Genomic DNA, 19,254 nt, shown 5'->3' on the forward strand with positions numbered 1-19,254 from the left:
TCTGTTTTTTGTTCTAGTAATTTTTAGTGGATTCGAGCTGAAATACACGTACATGTTGAAGAAGATTACTCTGTTTTTTGTTCAGATTGCAGAGTACTCTGTTTTTTTTCCAACCTTTACTAACCCAGTAAACATTTGAATAAGATAGGGACATATTGGTCTGTTCCAGTTAATTAATAAAAAATATTCTGGGTGACATATCCAAATTGGTTATTTAAACAATATTTTTTTATTGCTGTCCATATAAACAGTATTTAAAACTAGAAATCTATTTCACCCAGGAATTCTTGCTTTTGGTCTTTTTGATCAATTTTGTGTTTTGTAAACTCGTGGTAGTCAAACTATGAAATGAATTTGGGTCGCATGAGAAGACTACTCTTTTCTCGATTCAATTTTGGAAAACATTAACTGTCAATGATTGGCGTTGACGGTAATGGTAAACCCTGTTAAACTTGTTCTATCTTCTTCTACTTTTCTACGGTAACACGTTTTATCACCAAGTAGATGGTAGGAAGATCCTTGTAACTGAGACATCATCTAAGACATTATTTGCATTATCAAAAAAGCCTGGGAACCAGAGTATCTGCAGATCAAAATAAATTAAACACAACTATCATGACTTCAAAAATCAAAATTTTGTTAGAACATGTGTGCTTGATCGATCCCAAAACAAAATCCACATTTGAAACAAATGAGAATGTGATTAAACTTGAACTAGAATTTTAGAAGAGATTGGACTGCTATGAGATGTCCAACGGAATATAGAAGGAAGCTGCAATACAGAAGTTCCAAATATCAATGACTCAGTCAGAAAAATATCAAAATCTCATTTTAATTTGTTGTACACTAAAATGGAAATAAAGTGCAGTTGCATAAAACCACACACTACATCCAATGGTATAGAAGATGAGTTAAAACTAAGTCAAGATGTTCAACAAACATAGACACAAAGATATACGTGGTTCAGTATGATTACCTACGTCCACGGGGTGAAAGGATGAATGTTATTATTTCTTTTCTTTGATTACAAGGTGTTCTCTCCTTATCAAATGGTGTAACTCTCAAACTCTCCTTCTCAAATGGTGTAACTCTCAAACTCTCAAATGTAGTGTCTTCTTTCTCTCTCTTTCAACCTGTCTCTCTCTCTCTCGACCTGCCCTTATATTTATAGGCCAAGGTCGACATACAACAGAATTACAATGTTGGTCACATTACATCAATTTAGTTGTTCCCTATCGGACCTTCACTACTCGCCCGACTTTCTGGTTTGACCGATAGTTATTCACTCGAGGTCGAGTCTTAATCGTCTGGTTAACACGATGTCGCCCTTCTTTCTTCTCGTTCCTTTGTTTGACCATCTTCCTTCGTCTGACCCAGTGCTTTCTGATTGTTCGCCCGACCTGTTAGAGGATAAGGGTACGTCATATCCGACAACTATTGGGCCATCACGTCCGACCCACGTGATACCTCGCTCTTTGCGCCGTTTGGTTATATCTTGTGCTTCACCGCTCTTTGTTCTTTGGTGTATCACAGCTTAGGATCTTGCCACCTAGCCCTGTGGATTATCTACACCTACATTTATGCCCCTTCTTTCGCTTGTGTGCTTGGCACGAGGGAAAGAAAATCACTCCACCTTCCCACGCCCTCGAGCATGCCGAGAATTCCGCCATGCAGTCTCCCACTAATTCTCCCTTTATGACTTGTAACCATTGATGTCGGTTGAGGCGCTGCACCCTACAAATACCTACCTTCATGTTCTCTTTCCTCTGCTCGCCATTTTTCAGAGAAACCAAGTGTTGTTCTTCTTTTTTCTTTTCCTCCCACTTTACCGATGCCATTAATTCCGGTGATTCTCTTATCTTCTCCGTCTTCGGCTTTGCTGTTTTTATTGGTGAGGTTTGCGACAGTCGTAGTTAGTTCTTCCTTTTGCTTCTCTCTTCACCAACGTTCGTATCTCTCCGTTCGCTTTCTGCCATGGCTACTTCTTCTCCGTCAATGACTGAAAAAAGGTGTGTGAGTGATACCTGCTCCGAGGGCGATGATGTTTCTCTTGATTCCCTATTTTGGCTTGAGAGTCCTTCCCATCACGATTATCGTGCTATAAATTTATTTTTTCCTGATGATTCTCCCTCTTTTTCATGTAGGGCTGATAAGAGAGTCTCCAAAGACTTGTATGATGATGAGTTTATTGAACAGTTGAAGGAAGAATTCGGTCTTCAAAACTATGAAGTGACCTTAGTCTCGGGCCAAACGAGTGTGTTGAAGAAGACCGATGTCGATAAGCATGATCAGTCGTCCGAGGCGGTCATCGTCACTCGTGGGCAGTTAGAACTTGGCCTTCGCTTTCCTCTATACAACCCTGCCAGCCCTTTCTACTATGAGGTATTGTCGCAGCTTCGTCCGTATCGGCCCTTGACTCAGTGGAACGACAACACTTTCCGTCTGATGAATGAGTGGAGAGATCGAGACGAGGTTCGCGGATCTACGGCCGATTGGTCGACCTATAAGCCTGGAGACGCTCCCGATTACACTTCTGCCAATTTTATCGTGAACTACCGGAGCGGGACAGCTACCAATGGCGACCTTGATGGTTTTGCCGCTAGCCCTCACCATCAGAAATTTATGCCCGAGGGTGTTGACAGATTGATGCTAGATGCTGATCCCCTTGGTAAAGGTTCCAACAAGCGTGCTCGCCACACCAATGACCCATATTGGGACCGAGTTCCACTTCTTGTTCGCGGCCAAATTTTGCATGGTATCTTTCCTCCTCCTCAATTTCCTGTAGAGCCTTATCCATTCTGGGTGATTAACGATGATAAGGTATGTTACTTTCTTTCCACTTTCTTTAATTCCTGCTGTATCGGCTTAGTGTATTGATTACTTTCTTGTCGTAGGCTAAGCCTCAGAGCGAGTCTACTAAATCGTCTTCTATTTCCAAGAAGAGGAGCGCTGGCACAAGGGTCGAGGAAGACCAGGGGAAGGTAACAAACATATAGCTTTTATCCTAAGTACATGTACTTGCCCCTGTTTTTTGCCTTCACGTGTTCTGACGCTGAACCTTGTGCAGAAACTCCCTAGGCGCGAGGATGAAGATGTTGGAGGGTCCGATACTGTTGGTGGTGAAGGTTTGGTTCCAAGGCGTAATCCTCCTCGGGGGAAGGTGGCGGCGAAGGGAGTGGTGCTGAAAAGCTCGGACGTCGTGATCGACATCCCCGATCAAGATGATGAGGACGATATATTCGGGGACGAGCAGCTGTTTGATGAGGATGCTGGTGGTAAGAAGGAAGGGGAGGTTCCTGTGGAAACTGCTATTGTGACTCCTATCGTGCAACCTGGAGCTCAGGGGCCGACCCAAACATCGCTCCAAAAGCTTCCCCAGAAGGATGTTGGGTCTTCCTCGGGTGTTCAGACATCCTTTACCATATCGTGCCCTATGTGTGATTCTCTTGGCGCATTACACTCGGAGGAGTTTGGCTCCTATACTGATAAGCATATGATTGCTGTCGTGCCCCTGTATCATGACATTGTGCCGGTCTTTGATAATTTGGTAAGTGGTTTGTTTGAACTCTTCCTTTTGATGTTATCGGGCCTTACTAATATCGTCTCGGGATGGAATTTGTAGGCGTTGAATCGGTTGAGGTTGGAGGCTGCACTTCGCCGACAAGAGATTAGGAAGTTGGAGGCTGGTCTTCAGCAGAAGAAGGAACGATCTCGTGATCTGGAGATCAAACTCACCGATGCGCAAGGTATATTTTTTACATAGTTGTGTTGATTGAGTTCTTCGTACCAATGTCCTGAGTCAATTATTGTTCTTCTAGCCGAAATATCTAGTATAGATCTAGACGCTTCTTCGGAGTATAGGCTTATGAAGAGAAAATGGGATATCGAGAAAGATCATGTGGAGAATCTTCGACAACGAATTTCCAATAAGGATGGGAAGATAGACCGATAGCAGGCCGAGATCCAACAACTTCAAGAGGAATTGGACATATATCGCCTGTTTGAGTATGTCCCTGAGGAGATAGATAACTTACAGGCTCGCTTGGGTATGTTTCAAAGACTTGCTGGTGATAAAACATTACTAGCCGATAATATGGAGAGTCAAAAAGGTTCCCTTAGGCTTCAAATCGAGATCTTCATGAAGATCGACGGCGAATTTTGAGGGGAAAAGCTGTGGCCAAACAGTCCAACTAAGATCTTATTGAAAGGACCAAAGGTTTCAATAAGATGTCCAGTGACCTAGAGTGGACCCAAGCCCAGTTATCGATGCTGCAATTGTCCTATAATCGTCAGAGGGCCGAGTGAAGCGATCACAAGAAATATTGCCCTTCGAATGAATTCAATGAACAATACTATAATGAGTTAACTTTGAAGCTTTCTAAGGCCGAGGATGACTTGTCCAAGTCCGTGGAGTCGTTAGAATCTGTGTTGTCAACCCTATCAGGTCTATGGAGTGCATGCTGGGGTGGCCTTAAGACCGAGTTAATTTGTTGTTTTTACCCCGTGTTCTGTTATATTCCGTGTTTAATATGCTTATAATGTTTTGTTGCATCCGAGCAAGGTCGTACTAAGGATCTGGAGCGAGATGTGCACAACCTCGGAAAGAGGTGGAGCAGTGGAAGAAGGCTGAAGGCGAGACGAAGGTTAAGCTCCAAGCCGCCAAGTCGAGGTCCGAGCAGCTTTCTCAGCAGATTGTGGACGAGAGAAACGCTCATCAGAGCGAGCTTGCTGAGGAGATCAAGGCCGATGTAAACGAGTACATCGCGCAAAAGCGCCGCGAGGTTGCTCAGAGGAAGGGAGGGTCCGGTGTTGTTCTACACAAGAGTTGATCACTCCTTTTGTAGTGTTGCGCCACTAATTTTCCCTTTGTTGCGGGTTGTAATTCGTTTGAACACTTGTCCCATGCTTATTTGAACAATTTCTTTAAATGGGGTGCTGCGTCGCCAAGCTTGCTTTTCCTTTTCCATTGTGTTGACAATTCTCTTGACAATTTCAGCCTTATCTTGTTGTTTATGTTACGCACCTGCATTTGATGTCACATGTATTGGTTATTAGTGCCTTTTCTGTCGAACACACTCAACAAGGAGGGTCATCGGGCCCGATGCCATGTCCCAGCCGAGGTATCTCATCACTATCTTTTAGATTCAGTGGAAGGGTTATAGTCGCCCTAAGTCTAGGCCCGATAGTCCCGAGTGGTTATCGATCAACCAACTCGGGCAAGTGGTCACGGCCACCTGCGATGGGGGTAACCTTTCAGATGTAAGTAGGTTACCTAGATGAGAAGAAATCGTATATTAACAACCTTTGTTATCTGGCTTCCAACCACCAGTACCCTTAGGCTACCTCGGCACTTGCACACTGCCACTGCCCCGAGTACCGAATAGCCAGTCGACTGTAAGTCACCTCGGCACTTCCACACTGGCTTAACCCCGAGCACAAATGATCATTCGAGTGTAAGTCACCTCGGCACTTCCTCACTGGCTTTTCCCCGAGTACGAATGACCATTCGAGTGTAAGTCACCTCGGCACTTCCTCACTGGCTTTGCCCCGAGTACGAATGACCATTGGTCGCTCATGTCATATTTCCTACCCCTCGTGGTTTTATAGAGATAAATGACAAGTATGTTTACCTGTTTCCCTCGAACCCCTCATGGGTAATAGAGTTTCAGATGTTGAGCGTTCCACGGTTTTAACTCGGGTTTGCCGTCTGGTTTGACTAATCGATAAGCTCCCTCGCCAGCTTTAGACATGATTGTGTATGGTCCTCCCTACCTTGCCGCTAGTTTACCGCCCTTTTTGCCACGTTCCCAATCGGCTAGATATTTCAACACTAACTGCCCCGGTTGAAACTCTCTTGGTCGAACTCGTTTGTTGTATTCTCGTTGTAATATCCTTTGGTAATTCTCCATTTTTTGCAACACCATCTCCCTTGTTTCCTCCAAGTCATCGAGCTTGGCCAATATTAGATCTGCCGATATGTTTTGCCTCCAGGCTTTAGTTCTTATGGTGGGTATCATTGCTTCAGTTGGTAGTATCGCTTCGGTTCCATAGGTCAGCATGAAAGGTGATAGCCCTGTTGCTTCCCTTCGAGTGGTTCGATAGGCCCATAAAACATTGTAGAGTTCTTCGCACCAATTACCGTATTCTCCATCTAATTTTTTCTTCATATTATCGGCGATAGTTTTGTTTGTGATCTCGGCCTGCCCATTACTTTGAGGGTATATGGGGGTAGCCTTGCTTTTTATGATGTTGTAGGTGTTAAATAGTAGGTCGATGTTTTCTCCCTGGAGCTGTTTTCCATTATCCGAGACGATGACCACCGGTACTCCGAAAAGACATATGATGTGCTCCCAAATGAACCTGAAGACGTCCTTGTCACGGATATGTCTCAGTGGTGCCGCCTCCACCCATTGAGTGAAGTAATTCGTCTCTACTATTAAGTATTTTCTCTGCCCCGATCCCACATGTAATGGTCCCACGATATTGATCCCCCACTTTGCGAAGGGCCAGGGGCTTACTACCGAGTTTATATTTACTGAAGGTGCATGTAACTTCTTACCAAACCGCTGGCATTTTTCGCAAGCTTGCACCATTTGTTTTGCATCATCGTTCATATACGACCAGAAGTATCCCATCGTTTTCGCTCTCGTTGACAGGCTTCGTCCCGAGCTGTGATTTCCGGCTGCTCCATAGTGTAGTTCATTCAAGATTGTCTGGCCTTTTTCCTTACTTAAGTATCTTAAGAGTGGTCCCAGGTATGATTTCCTGTATAGGATTCCGTCTCTTAGCACGTAAGCGGCCGATTTTCTTTTTACTTTGTTGATCTCGGGTCGCCCCTTAGGTAACTCGCCTGTCTCCAAGTACGAATGAATCGGCTTTCTCCAATATCCGTCCGGATAATTGTCGGCCGTGTTGATAGCCACGTCGACGTGCACCTCGGGTATTTCTGGTATAGATGGGGCGAGGAGTCTCACGACACGAATACCCTCCACACTTGGGTCTGTGAGCTGGGATGCAATATATGCCAATGCGTCCGAGTGTCAATTATTTTTTCTGCATATGTGGTGAAATTTGATGTTGGGGATCTGGTCAATATAGAATTGGGCGAGCTCCCAGTACTTCTGCAAAATCGGGTCGTGGATGGCGTATTTGCCTGTGATTTGTCGGATCACCAACTGCGAGTCGCTAGTTAGTCTTACATCTTGTAGGTCCATCTCGACGATTAATCTCAGGGCGTGAATCGCAGCTTCGTACTCGGTGACGTTGTTTGTCGCCTTAAATTCCAATCTAAACGAATAGACCATTTTTCGTCCCTTTGGTGTGGTAAAGACTATCCCAAGTCCCGATCCATCTTTGTTCGACGCTCCATCGACGAATACTTCCCAACGTGATGGGTTACTTGCTTCGAGTAAGTCGGCCGGGTCTTCTCGATCTTCTTCCATTCCGGGTATGTCCTCGACCTCATCTTCGTCGCTTAGTGGAAAATCTGCCAAGAAATCTGCCACTACTTGTTCCTTCACTGCTGTCGTCGTTTCGTAGAAAACATTGAACTGTTTAATTTTCCCCCCCATTTGGAGATCCTTCCAGATCGGCCTACATTGTCCAGTACCGCCTAAATAAGTGATTTTGTGAGCACGCGGATCCGATGGTCTTGGAAATATGTCCTTAGCTCCAGGGTGGCAAAAGCTAGCGCTAGAATCATCTGTTCCATCCTTGTATAATTTTTCTCGGCCGGACTTAATGTTTTGCTAATGAAGTAAACAGGCTTTTCCTCGCTCCCTTCATTTCGAACTAAGACTGCACTGATAGCATATGAAGTTGCTCCGAGGTATAATGTGAGGACCTCCGATGGCTCGGGTCTTTGTAATACTGGAAGACTTGCAAGATGTAGATTAATATTCTGAAACGCCTCCTCACAGGCGTCCGTCCATTTAAATTTCTCTCCCTTTTTAAGAGTGCTAAAGAAATCCTTGCATTTTTCGGACGACCGAGATATGAATCGCCCCAATGCTGCTATACTTCCGTTCAGCTTTTGTACGTATTTTGTTGTGGCCGGTGACGGTATATCGAGGATGGCTCTGACTTTCTCGGGATCTGCTTCTATCCCCTTTGGAGTGATGATATATCCCAAAAATTTGCCCGATGTGACCCAAAAAACGCATTTGGTCGGGTTAACTTTCATTTTATATTCTCTCATTGTTTGAAAAATTTCCCGCAGGTCTCAGATGTGATTCTTGGCTAGGCGACTTTTTACTAGCATATCGTCGACGTAGACCTCAATGGTGTTGTGGATCTGGTATTCAAACATGTCGCCCACCAACCTCTGATATGTGGCGCCTGCATTCTTCAGCCTAAACGGCATCTTGGTGTAGCAGTATAGGCCCCTTGGTGTGAAGAAGGAGGTGTGTTCTTGATCCTCGGGAGCCAGCGGGATCTGGTTATACCCCGCGTATCCGTCCATCAATGTTAGCGCCTCGTGCCCCACTATAGATTCCACCAGTTGATCGATGCTTTGGAAAGGGAAGCTGTCCTTCGGACAGGCTTTGTTCAGGTCGCTGAAGTCAATGCAGATTCTGACTCCTCCGTTTTTCTTTGGTACCACGACCATGTTGGATATCCACGGTGGGTAGTGTGATTTCCTGATTATCCCCGATTCTTGTAACTTCTTTAATTCCTACTCGACGGCCGTGTGTAATTATGGTGCGATTCGCCTCATCTTTTGTCGGACTGGCTTGAAGCTTGGGTCGATCCTTAGATGGTGACAGCATACCTCCGGATCTATACCCTCCATATCGTGCATGTTCCATGCGAATGCGTCCATGTTTTCCTTTAGCACCACCACGAGCTGGTTTACTTGTTCGTCCGATAGTAAGGACCCGATCCTTACCACCCTTGGTTCTTCTACAGTTCCCAAATTAATCTCCCGAGTAGGTTCCACGGCCGAGAAGTTTGGTTTTGATTCCTTCACCGGCGCCGTCTCCTTTAGTTGCTATGAAGGCTTGTTTCCTTGTGCTTCGTAAGTCATGACCGCCTGCGAAATAACTCTTTCCAGTTCTTCTGCGACTTTGGCTTCTTTAGCCTTTTTCTTCTCTCCCCTTTGTCGTGCTCGCCGCTCCTCATTTATCTGGGCATCGACCTGCATGCACTGTCGGGATGCCTGTGGATCTCCTACGACCTCAGCTATCCCCTTGTACGTTGGGAATCGTAGAATTTGATGATAGGACGATGCCACTCCTTTGATTCCCGCGATCCATGGTCTTACGATTATAGCTTCATAGGGCGAGGCGACATCAACCACGCAGAATGTGGTTAAAGTATCTAGGTAACCACCTCCATCCGATACCCTTAGAGTTACTTCGCCCTTCGGGATGGTTACGGTCCCATTAAAACCGTAGATATGATATGTCGATGGGACGAGTATATCATCTGACAACTCCATCCTTTTGAATGTATCGTAGAAGAGTACTTCGACTGAGCTCCCACTATCTACTAGTATCCTTCTTACCCCCCATTTCTCAATCAGCAGGGTGATAACCAAGGGATCACTGTGAGCTTGGCCGTTCATCGGGACATCCTGAGCCAAGAAAAAGATGGGTCGCATCATCCAGGGTTCCATCGGCAAAGCTTTTGCTACACTGAAAATTTCCTTCCCATTATGATCTCTCTTATGGATCCTTGACATGATTCCAGGATTCAGATTGTACGCTTGAGTGGCGGAATGGGAAATCGTGTTGACAAACTGCGTGGATCTGTCGATCCGGACCTGATGAACAGTTGCATCGGGCGTTGCAGTCGTCTGGGCTGAGTGTTGGACGAACTGTCTCAGATAACCATCTCTAATAAGGTGTTGCACGATGTCTTTCACTTCTCGACAGTTATTTGTAGAGTGGCATCGATTTGATGATAATGAAAATATTGTGGGTGATCCTTGGTCTCCTCGAACTGTATCCCTCTTGAAGCTGGGTATATGCTGTCACTCCTTTTTTCGACCTCTTTGAAGATTTATTCTAGTGGAGCATTCAAAGGGGTGTATGTCCTCGCCTCGTGCCTCGGCCTCTTTCCTTTATCTAACCATTCCTTCTTCCCCTTTCCTTGCGTAGGTGGGCTCGGTATCTTCTCGGGCCGACGTTGAACATCGTCCGATGTCGACTCGGGAGCCGCACTAGCCTCCTACACTCCCCTATCCCTTGACTCTTCCTGAATTTCTTCTAGGGCGATGAAATGTTCTTGCATTTTCCTCATTTCTTTCAATGTTTGTGGTTTTTCAGTGAACATGGCTATCCAGATGGGATCTGACCTCCCAAGTGCGTTTTCGAACCCGAATATCTGCTGGTCGATTGATACTTTCCCAATTTCTGTACACAAATTTCTCCATCTATCGGTCAATGATCTGAGAGGTTCTCTGAACCGCCGGGACAAGGTGAATAACATGTTGATCCTGGGCCGAGGTCTGCTGTTGTGCATGTATGTTTCAAGGAAGGCTTCGACTAGAGTCTCATAACTGTCGACTGTTCCTGGTGCGAGGTTGTAGAACCATTTCCTTGCCTCTCCTTCCAAGCTTGCAGGGAAGAACTTGAACATTACCACCTCATGGTTTTTCCATTGTATTAGGGACATTGTGTACATCTTCAAATGCTCAACTGCGTCTCCCGTGCCGTCGAACCTTGATGGGAAGGTGGGGAGCGTGCACTTAGGTGGGAAGGCCCTTAGTTCTATCTCTTGGGTGAAAGGGGTCCTCTCGGCCTCTCTTATAACCTCGGCGAGCTTATCTTCTTCGCCGATTCCTGACAACTTCCTTATCTTTTCCTCTAACTCTCTTAGCTTGGCTTCAGTCGCATTGTCGGACCTTGTGTTTCTCTGTTGATTATTCCTCTCGTGCCTTTCGTCGTCTGTCGATGAATCCTCGGGTAGACCGTATCTTCCGATAGGTGGTGTTGGGGGTGGTCCTGATCGAACGGAATTGCTTGGTCCTACTGCAGGTGGTACCTGCCCGATTCGACCTTGGTGTCCTGATGTCTCTCGGCTAGAAGATCCTCTTGACCTCGACCTTAAGTTCCGTAGCTGATAGTTCTCGAACTCTAGAGCTAGGTTCCTCTGCTGAAGATCCCTTAAAGCTGCCTCTTGCCTTCTTTGGCCTTCTAGAATTGCGAGTAGTGTTGGATCTGTATTCTCATGGCTAGAGTGACCATTTGGATGGCCTAAATGGGAAAGGGGTGGTGCCGTCATCACAGGTGGTGGAGGTGGTACTGTGGGGGGTATCTGAGTCGATGTCGCCGGATCGATTCCGATAGTTGTTTCTCGTCCTAGTTGTACTCTCCTTAGTCGTTCTTGCTCTCGCCCGAGGGTTTCTTGATACTCAGCTTGTCGTCTGATGTTTCGTCTCTGAGCATGCAGGATTAATGCTTCCTCATCATCTTCCGTGTCTGACGCGGTAAGTCCATCTATTTGATCATCCCTCCTTGGGGGCGAGGCGATTCACTCCAGAGGCGATGGGTCATCGTCTCGTCCTATATCGATCTCCTCGTCCACAGTTGGCATACCCCTTGCAGCAGCTCGTGATTCCTCTGGTGGTGGATGCCCGTCACTCCCTCGCATCGTCCCAGTTACTCCTCCTTGCATGATGTTACTGAAGATCGTGCGGTTCCTAAGAGTTCTTCCCATCCCTGACGTGCTAGCCATCGGACACAGTGTGTTGTTAGTACGAGAGTCGTCCCTACCTACGTCAGTGAAAACAGACAACACCTTACTTTGACCTGTTTCTGAAAAGTTTCTATAGTACGTACAGTTTTAGAAGAAACATGTGACTGACACTAAACTGAGTTTCAAAAGTACGATCCCCTCTGCCATGCTGACCTCGCCAATTTGCCCTGTTCAGACTCTAAGTATCTCCTTTTAGACGGGTATCATGCTACGTCGCTTTCAAAGTTGCATGACGTCACTTTCAGTACCACGACTCTGCATTAACTACAATTTGTCCTGCATTCCCTAGACTCCAAATCATTAACACCTAGTTCTCTGTGGGCAAAAGGTCCAAATTCGTACTTTTATGAGGTCAGCACGCCACGGAAAAAACTAGACTAAGACTTATGCACTCCCTTGGAACTACAAAGGGATGTCTTCCCTTGATTCCTTGGATTCCTTCACCGACGACCAATAATCTCGTTGTGCTGTTGTTTTGGCATTTTCCCCAGCCAACATGGAACCTCAAGCAACTTCAACCACACATCAAAGATGTTATTTGGGAGTTTATGGGTATTCCGTTGTTGAACTCGCAAGACAAAAACTAAGATCAAAATACGAAGACAAGTGCAAAAAATACTATGAAAACGAAGATTAAGACATGAAAACAGACTCGCTTACAAGCAAGACTAGTCGACTGTTTGGGATCGACCCAACTGAAAATGTTTGCTAAAGACTCGATCTTAACAACGAAAACTTAACTATATCAATAGACTTCAAACCAAACGATCATATACAGACTTTCACCGAGCAGAGTTGATCCCATAGCATCAACTAACACGCAAAGTGTTTTTAGGAGCTTTTGGATCGTATCCGTCGGCACATGCAGTCAAGGTATACGGAGAACTTAGACGATCCCCTTAGTCGGAGCCAGAATGTAGTTGCATAAAACAATACACTACATCCAATGGTATAGAAGATAAGTGAAAACTATGTCAATATGTTCAACAAACATATACACAAAGATATAGGTGGTTCGGTATGATTACCTACGTCCACGGGGTGAAAGGATGAATGTTATTATTTATTTTATTTGATTACAAGGTGTTCTCTCCTTCTCAAATGGTGTAACTATCAAACTCTCCTTCTCAAATGGTGTAACTCTCAAATGTAGTGTCTTCTTGCTCTCTCTTTCAACCTGCCTCTCTCTCTCGACCTGCCCTTATATTTATAGGCCAAGGTCGACATACAACAGAATTACAATGTTGGTCACATTACATCAATTTAGCTGTTCCCTATCAGACCTTCACTGCTCGCCCGACTTTCTGGTTTGACCGATAGTTCTTCACCCGAGGCCGAGTATTAATCGCCCTTCTTTCTTCTCGTTCCTTTGTTTGACCATCTTCCTTCGTCTGACCGAGTGCTTTCTGATTGTTCGCCCGACCTGCCAGAGGATAAGGGTCACGCCACATCCGACAACTATTGGGCCATCACGTCCGACCCACGTGATACCTCACTCTTTGCGCCGTTTGGTTCTATCTTGTGCTTCGCCGCTCTTTGTTCTTTGGTGTATCACAGCTTAGGATCTTTCCACCTATCCCTGTGGATTATCTACACCTACATAAAGATACACTGGGAATTTTATTGAGGAAGTTTGAGAAAAAGTGTTGGTAGAAGATGGTGGTGAGGATGACCAAGACAGCAAGCTTGAAGGCTTTTTCGAGAGGCTAGTCAGCTTTTTCAGACTTGGCGAGAACTTGAAGGCTGAAATGTGAACCTATCAATAGGACCCGTAAGGAAAGCGTGGGGAGAAGTCATAGAATCCAATCTAAAAGGTCTTAGTTGGTTGGTTTTGTCTTTGTGGCAGGCTGTTGGTTTTGTGATGCTGCTGGTCAACTTTTTTTGGGAGAGATTTGTTGAGTATCTCTCAGTTTTTTTCCCCTAGGATATTGTGCTAAGTCTTGTCGTGTTTCCTTTATTTCCGGCATGGGCTTTTGCCTTCCTTCTGTATAGTACATTTTTTATCGTATTTGAATGACGAGTTATTTATGGTAATGGTTGTTGGAATATTGTGTTCGTGTGCACTCGTGCAGTGAGCCGAAGTGACCGTGAAAAAAAGAATGTCCGTACAGTGTATATGAAGACAAGATAATTAAAGATTGCAAGATAGAGTATTGCATGTAATATTTTAGTTTCCTAAATAAGCATATTCTAATATTAATTAGTAGTATATTTTCACCCTCTCTTGAAACACTCAGAAGGGTGCCAAGTTCATTGAATCGGCCTGAGTTGCGCTCTGCAGCTTAGCGATTGAATCAGAGATTTTCTTCTCAAATGTTTTCGTTTTCAGTGCATCGTCTTCATCAATTAAGGTGTTAATACTGAATCAGGTGTTAGTTAGAAGTTTAATCATAATCATTTCCTTCAGGTGTTATCATTAATATATCTGAAAACTGAAGCAAATGGAGAATTTCTCAAATTCTCGATCGGAATCTGAGATTTCAAAAAAGTTTAATTCAGAAAATAATTTTGTTCCTATGACTCTTAATCCATCAGTGTTCATACCTGATGAGGTTATCGATGAGAGTGTAAACGAATGGAGATTTAGTTTGATTGGAAGGCTGGATTTTGTGATGTTGAAGATTTCAGCTGCTGAAACAAGTTTGAGAAAACAATGGACTCTTACAGGTAACTGTCAATTCATTCCTATTGGTAAAGGTTTTTTTATTATCAAATTAGAGAATAAGGATGATATGAAATTAGTTTATGAGGGTTTCTGGGAGATTGAAATGCAATATTTGAAGCTTAGATTATGGGAACGTGATTTTAAACCTGAATTACAAAAATCTTCTAGTGCTTTTGTATGGATGATGTTTCCAGTGCTTAGTATTCAATATAGGAAAGAAGACATTCTTATGTCAATGGGTAGAGAAATTGGTAGACCAATCCATGTTGATGCTACAACCCTGAAGAAAGAAATTGGTTATTATGCTAGTATCTTGGTGGAAATTGATTTGGCCAATGTTATCCCTAATAAGGTGGTATTCGAATCAAAATACTGTAATTTTGAACAAGAAACCAGAGTATCAAAATTTCCTAAGTTTTGTAGTCAGTGCAAGATTGTAGGACATTTGGTAACAGAATGTAGAGTGGCAAGAAAAGAACATCAGCAAAGAGGCAAAAATAATAATGTGCATATAGCTCAATGGAGATACACTCCAAAAAAAGTTTCAGTGCAGAATCCTGGTGGTTTTGATATATGTTTTCCTTCTTCTAGTAGTAAGATTTTGTGTCCAATAAAAGACAGTGAAGAAGTAACAAGTGATAAGTTGATGCAATAGTTCCTCATATTTTGAGTATTACTCCTTCTGCTCATAAGGATAAAGGTTTTATTGGAATTCTAGAGTCTCCTAAGGAATTTCCATTACTTTTTATGGGAAAGATTATCGATGTGGGTGCAAGTGTGCAAGCATTGCATTCAGTTAGTAGTACGCCAACTAGTGAAACAATTATGGAGCCAACTGAAGTAACATCTATTCAGAGCACTTCTGAAGATTCCAATAATGGCTTAAATGAGCTGTTAACAGCTCAGGTTTTATCTAATATAAATACAGAAATGGCAAGTGTTGAAGAATGGAAGGAAATAACAGGTACCAATGCTAAGTTCAGAAAAGTGATTAACAGTCCTACTTCAGTTAAAAGTTTTGGTTCTCCAAGTAAGTTTCAAGCCTTAGTTGAGGTTGCTGAAAAAAAAAATCACATTTTTTCCAAAGTAATTAGTAAACCTACTAAAGGTAAAACTACTAAAGGTGTTCCTAATGTTATAACTATAAAGCAAGCAAGCATTTCAGTTAAGTCAAATGTTGGTGGGGGAAGTACTAGTACTTCTCAATTAACTCATTGCCAATGAGAGTACTTTTTTGGAATGTCAAAGGCTTAAAAAGACTTCAATCCAAAGACAAATTAAGAAATTTTGTTAAAAACTTTAATCCTTCTTTACGGTGGGTGGCTGAACCTAAAATTAGAGTGTCTGGAAAAGGTATTCAACATCTAGAACTCCCTGGTATGAGTCAGAATTAGAGTGTCTGGAAAAGGTATTCAACATATTAGACTCCCTGGTATGAGTGATTAATCATAATTCTAGTGATAATGCAAAAGGAAATTTATGGTTGTTCTGGAATTCTTCTATATCAAAACTTATGGTGATTTCTACTACAAGACAAGCTATTACAGTTAAGTTGGAGATGTTCTGGTGACTGGAATTCATGTTGCTTGTATTACAGTGGATAGAAGGGATTTGTGGGAGGAATTGGTAGAAATCAGTGAGATGAAGCTTCCTTGGTTGGTTATTGGAGATTTTAATATCGTTTTGAGTAGTTATGAAAAAAGTAGGAGGAAGAAGACCTTTGAGAGTCTCAATGCAAGACTTCAGAGATTGTGTGGAGACTTGTAATTTAATACAAGCTACAAAAATAGGAATCAAATTCTCTTGGTGTAATAATAGGGTGGGAAAAAAAAGAATTTTGTATGATTTGGATAGAGCTTTCTATAATTTAAAATGGTTGGAAAAATTTGAAGGTTGGTGTAAGGGGTACTTCAGATCATGGAGCATTATTTGGTGAAGTTGTAACTATAGCTAAACCAGTGAATACTCCTTTTAGATATCAACCAGTATGATCTTCTCATCCTGATTCTTTGGAACTGATTAGAGAATCATGGGGTGAAAATGTATCAGGTAACCCAGCATTAGCATTTTCTTTCTTGTTCAAATTAAAAAAGGCTAGATCAAGTACTTAAAAAATGGAATTGGGAAGTATTTGGTGATCTAAGATTAATAGTGAAATCCACAGAGCAAGAGGTTTTGTCTGCTTCATTACAGTCAGATAATGACCCTGAAAATATTGAGTTACTCAATAAGTTAGTCACAGATAGAGGCAAGCATGAAGTAGTTGCACAACAATATAATGAGTTAATGAGAGCAAAGTCTAGAGTAAAATGGATGAAGGAAGGTGGGGCTAACACTGGTTTTTTCCATGCAAATATAAAAATTAGGAAATCTCAAAATAGCATCACTGAGGTTGAGGATGAAAATAGTAACTTGGTGACTGAACAAAATGCAATTGCTGGTACTTTGGTGAAGCACTTCACAATGAAGTTTGAACACAAAGATGTTAATATGTATAATGAGTTACTTGATATAATTCCAAGAATTTTAACTCAGGATGATAACATTTTCTTGGATGTTGTTCCTTCTTCAATGGAGATTAAAGAAGTTGTTTTTGGAATGGATGCAAACAGTGCTCCTGGTCCTGATGGGATTCCAGGCTGTTTTTATAGATATGCATGGGAATTTGTGAAAGATGACTTGGTAGAGGATATACAGTTTTGTTGAAAACATGGATTTATACCTAAAGGGTTGAATTCCAATTTTTTATTTCTTCTACCCAAGACTCAAGGTAATAAAAGGGTTGAACAGTTCAGACCAATGGGTTTGGAAAATTTTAATTTCAAAATTATCACCAGAATCATACTACTATGTTGGGTACAATGATTGAGAAGATGATTTCTATGCAGCATGGTGCTTTTATTAAAGGGAGGAACATATATGATAAAATTGTTCTAGCTTCAGAAATGATAAATGAACTAAATATCAAAAGAAGAGGAGGAAATGTAGGTTTGAAGCTAGACATTATTCAAACTTATGACTTATTGAGCTGGAATTTCTTGTTTGAAGTGCTTAGAAGATTTGGTTTTTCAGAAGTTGGTATTAACTGGTTGGAAATTTTTTGAATCTGCAAAGATCTCAGTGCTTGTAAATGGTGGTCCATGTGGCTTCTTTGGAGTAGGAAGGGGTCTCAGACAAGGTGATCCTTTGTCACCTTTCTTTTTATCTTAGATGAAGAAGTACTAAGCATAAATATAACTAGAATGGTGTAGGGGGGTAAGATACAAGCTATGGTTAATAGAGGGGGATGCCAACCTTCTCACCTGATGTTTGCTGATGATATTTTCATCTTTTGTGATGGGCACAAAATATCTCTGGATAACTTGATGACTATGTTGGGGAAATATCAAAGTTCATCTGGACAGGTGGTGAATAAAAGTAAAAGTAAGTGCTTTGTGGGTAGTGTTTCTGATTCAAGAAAAATAAAATAACAAATTACTTAAACATGGATTTGATTGAATTCCTAGATAAGTATTTGGGAGTAATTTTAAATCCTGGAAGAGTAAAATCATTTCAGGTCTGGGGGACGGTGGAAATGATGCAACAAATGCTTGCAGGATGGATAGGAAAGTTACTTGCATTCTCTTCCAGATTAACTTTAGTAAAATATGTGCTTTGCAGTATGCCAGTATACAACATGTCAGTGTATAGATGACCAAAGTCAGTTATAAAGGAGTGTGAAAAAATTATAAGGAATTTTTGTGGTCAGGTGACCCTGCAGTAAAAAAACTAGTAACAGTCAAATGGGATGAAGTAAATTCACCAATCTCAGAAGGGGGACTGGGATTAAGAAGATTGGAGATAATGAATAAGGCACTGCTAATGAAATTACTAAGGAAGATTGAGACAGAGGATGTAGAATGGACACAATTCATGAGGGACAAATAGAAAAACAACAAAAATGAATGGATTACATCTTATAAACAGTCATCCATATGGCCAGGCATTAAGTGGGTGATTCCCGAGATTAAGGAAGGAAGCATATGGTTAGTAGATGATGGCCTGCAAATCTCTGTGTGGAATGATAAATGGATTAAAATAATATGCATTGATTGAGAGGTATGTTGATGATCCATTTGTGTTACAGAATATGGATTTAAAAGTACATCAACTGACAGTGAATGGTAGATGGCAAGTACCTGAATATATGTACACATTCTTTGATAGGAGTGAACTTCCAGTACGTACTAGATCATGGGAAGGATAGACTAATTTGGGAAACTAATCTTCAAGGAAAATTCTCTGTTTCAAGTGCTACTCAGCTGGTGAGGAAGAAATACCAATAACTCATTGGGAAAGCAAGGTATGGGATCCATGCATTCATCCATATACTTCAACTAATTTGTGGAAAATTTTAAGAGGAGCTTGTGCTACTGAGGAAACAGTAAGAAAGAAAGGCTTTATAACTGTCTCCAAATGTTACTTGTGTGGTAATAATCAAGACACAATGGAGCACATATTATGGCAATGTGAATTTAGTGTTCAAATTTGGCACTGGCTGGGGGATTATTTAAATGTTTAAATCCAATGTCTTTTGAAAAAATATTGCAGGTGGCTAAAGGGAAGAGTGAAGCTATAAAAGCGGTATGGTATAACTGTGCTTTTAATACCATGACAGAATTGTGGCATACAAGGAACATAGTGATATATGATGATGAAAAGCCAAACCTCATTAAGTTTAAACAAAGAATTATAAGATTTACAGGGGAATGTGGAGTTAGAATCAAGAACACTAAATGGGGGGAATGTATGATTTGAATATCTTGATGTATTTTGGAATCACTAGAGTGAAAACTTAGAGTCCTCAGGTGAAGCAATGTTTCTCCAAACTTCCCTCAAGAAATCAAATA

General features: G+C 42.3%; 1 protein-coding gene across 1 annotated transcript; it reads left to right on the top strand.

The window, feature by feature from the left end:
* Positions 1-14,141: 14,141 nt before the first annotated feature.
* LOC113279544 lies at positions 14,142-15,020 on the top strand. Its single transcript, XM_026528234.1, has one exon. It carries the CDS (start codon positions 14,142-14,144, stop codon positions 15,018-15,020), a length of 879 nt encoding a protein of 292 aa, XP_026384019.1.
* Positions 15,021-19,254: the final 4,234 nt, after the last annotated feature.

Source organism: Papaver somniferum, chromosome 5, assembly GCF_003573695.1.
Source record: "Papaver somniferum cultivar HN1 chromosome 5, ASM357369v1, whole genome shotgun sequence".
In the NCBI taxonomy this organism is placed as follows: Eukaryota; Viridiplantae; Streptophyta; class Magnoliopsida; order Ranunculales; family Papaveraceae; genus Papaver; species Papaver somniferum.